This window comes from Neophocaena asiaeorientalis, unplaced genomic scaffold (genome assembly GCF_003031525.2).
Source record: "Neophocaena asiaeorientalis asiaeorientalis breed wild unplaced genomic scaffold, Neophocaena_asiaeorientalis_V1.1 scaffold217, whole genome shotgun sequence".
Classification (NCBI taxonomy): domain Eukaryota; kingdom Metazoa; phylum Chordata; class Mammalia; order Artiodactyla; family Phocoenidae; genus Neophocaena; species Neophocaena asiaeorientalis.
The window spans coordinates 4,138,408-4,140,421 of record NW_020172293.1 but is presented as its reverse complement, the minus strand read 5'-3'; the positions used below and the strand labels follow the sequence as shown (position 1 = coordinate 4,140,421).

General features: G+C 47.4%; 1 protein-coding gene across 1 annotated transcript in view; it reads right to left on the bottom strand.

The window, feature by feature from the left end:
- Nucleotides 1-2,014, bottom strand: part of PIP4K2A (phosphatidylinositol-5-phosphate 4-kinase type 2 alpha) — a 145,121-nt gene that overhangs the window by 56,608 nt on the left and 86,499 nt on the right. The window contains exon 4 of the mRNA XM_024765718.1: nt 391-543. Within this exon, the coding sequence (XP_024621486.1) occupies nt 391-543 (153 nt within the window). The remainder of the gene's footprint in view (nt 1-390; nt 544-2,014) is intronic.

Sequence of the window (2,014 nt, the reverse complement as noted above, 5' to 3'; positions counted from 1 at the left end):
GCCCAGTGCAAGCAGGAGAGGATCTGTAGGTATAAATGGATAAATACTCAGAGGTCAGCACCTCACTTCCAGCACGTGCAAAATCACTTCCGAAATGTTGCCAAACCTTAAGCAGAGTGATTTTAAAATCAGAGTGGTAATCATCACAGCTATTGTACAGAAGGGTATTTAGATTAAACGTGTTACGTCTTTTAACTACCGATCTATTCATTCCTAAATGTTAACTGTCGGTAATCCGGCCACAGTAATTTTTAAAAACACAGCTAGAGGGAATTTTTCTGTCAAATGTGTTCTAGTCATGTCCTAACTATATATTTAAATCTTTGGCCTTGATGATAATTTGTCACAAATGTCAACCTTCTCAGAGTTTCACATAAAGATAAACATTACCTGGTGGTATTTCTTTAGGATGTTGTGCATTTCAGCCACATCTTCACTCGTGATGGTCTTGATGATGTACCTCTTGTCGTAGGACGTGTGGAACCGGGCTCCGCTGCGGGCTTGGGAGTCGTTGGGAAGGGGTGCACTCCTGGTCAGGGAATTCTTCCCGTGGGATGACAGGGGAGGAGGGAAGAGAACCGGTTAAAGACTAATTTCCAGGCCATTTATTGTCACCACAAGTTTTCAAAAACATCTGTGTTTGGAAGAAGTTGATAAGTAGGAGGACAACATTTTCTATTCATTGTACCTCAAATGGCAGAAATGAAAACAGCAATTCTAATGTCTAGAATTATAATCAAAGTTACTTTGTTCACCTTGTTCTTTTGAGCTGGACAAGAGCTGAGATTTCCCTCTCAATAAAATTAGGTTCCAGCCATGAAAGGACATCTTACTTTCCGTGAGTGTTTCCTTGTATGACAGGTATTCTGCCAAGCGTTATACACAGAGGACTTCTCCCAACTCTGATAACATTCCCATGAAATGGTTACTAGTGATATCACCGTTGTTGTACAGATGAGGAGATGGGGATCAGAGAGGTATAATCGTTTGGAGAAAGTCACACAGCTAGTAAGGGGAAGAGCCAGAATGCCATCTGCAGTGTGGCTGGCTCGGAACCCAAGTTCTCAAACTAGTCAACTACTCAAGTAGTAAACAACTTAATTACTAAACTCTGTGGCCCACGGCTGCCCTGGGAGGGCCTGGCCTGGGCAGGTGTGCTCTAACCCAGCTCCAGAAGTTTCTGACCTGGCCCATCCTCCACCCCACTTCGGCCATTTTTGAGGATGATTCATCTCCGGGAGAGGATGGGGCAGGGCTCTGAGTGGGCGCTCTTCTGCAATCACTTCACTCCAGGATCTAGCATTCCATTCCATACTCACTGTCACTCCCGCTGTCTCCCCTGCTCTCACCTGTGACTCCCCTGTTTGAATCTGTTTTCCTAGAGCCTCCAGGAAGTCTGTCCCGCTTTCCCCCAACCGTCTTACACCGGTCACCAGGCTAGTGGATCAGCAAACCCCCAGCATCTGAGGAAGCCTGGTCTTCGCCTCTGCTAACTGTGCCCTTGAGAACCGACCTCCATTCCCTGCCCAGCCCCACTGGACGGCGTATGAGGGATTCACAGGGAAAGACAGTCCCACTTCACCTTCCTTTCCCAAAGTGGGCATTTGAAAGCCCCAATGAACCGAAGTCTGACTAGTTGGGGGACACAGATGTCTTTAGAGAGGCAGGTGGTATCACTGCATCATGACTGTCAGTGAGAGTTCCCCATCAGTCTAGAATGTTCAAGCCTCCTTAACCTTTCCTTCTTTTCCAGATGAAATCCACCAGGACTGAGCCGTATGAGGTCTTAATGACACTGCGGTGGTGCAGCAACTTGTGGAGGGCCTCCCCGGGCTGAGGGAAGTGAGCGCATTCTCATCTCCAGGACCAGCCCTGGCACCTCGGCTGCTGTCTTTACATCCTGAGACAGCAGCACATCCTGATCTGAATGTAGCCGGGCACAACTGCCAAGTGCAGAGCCGCTCCTGCCAATTAACTGAATTTGCTTTCCTTAGCTCATTAGAAAACTGGAGGA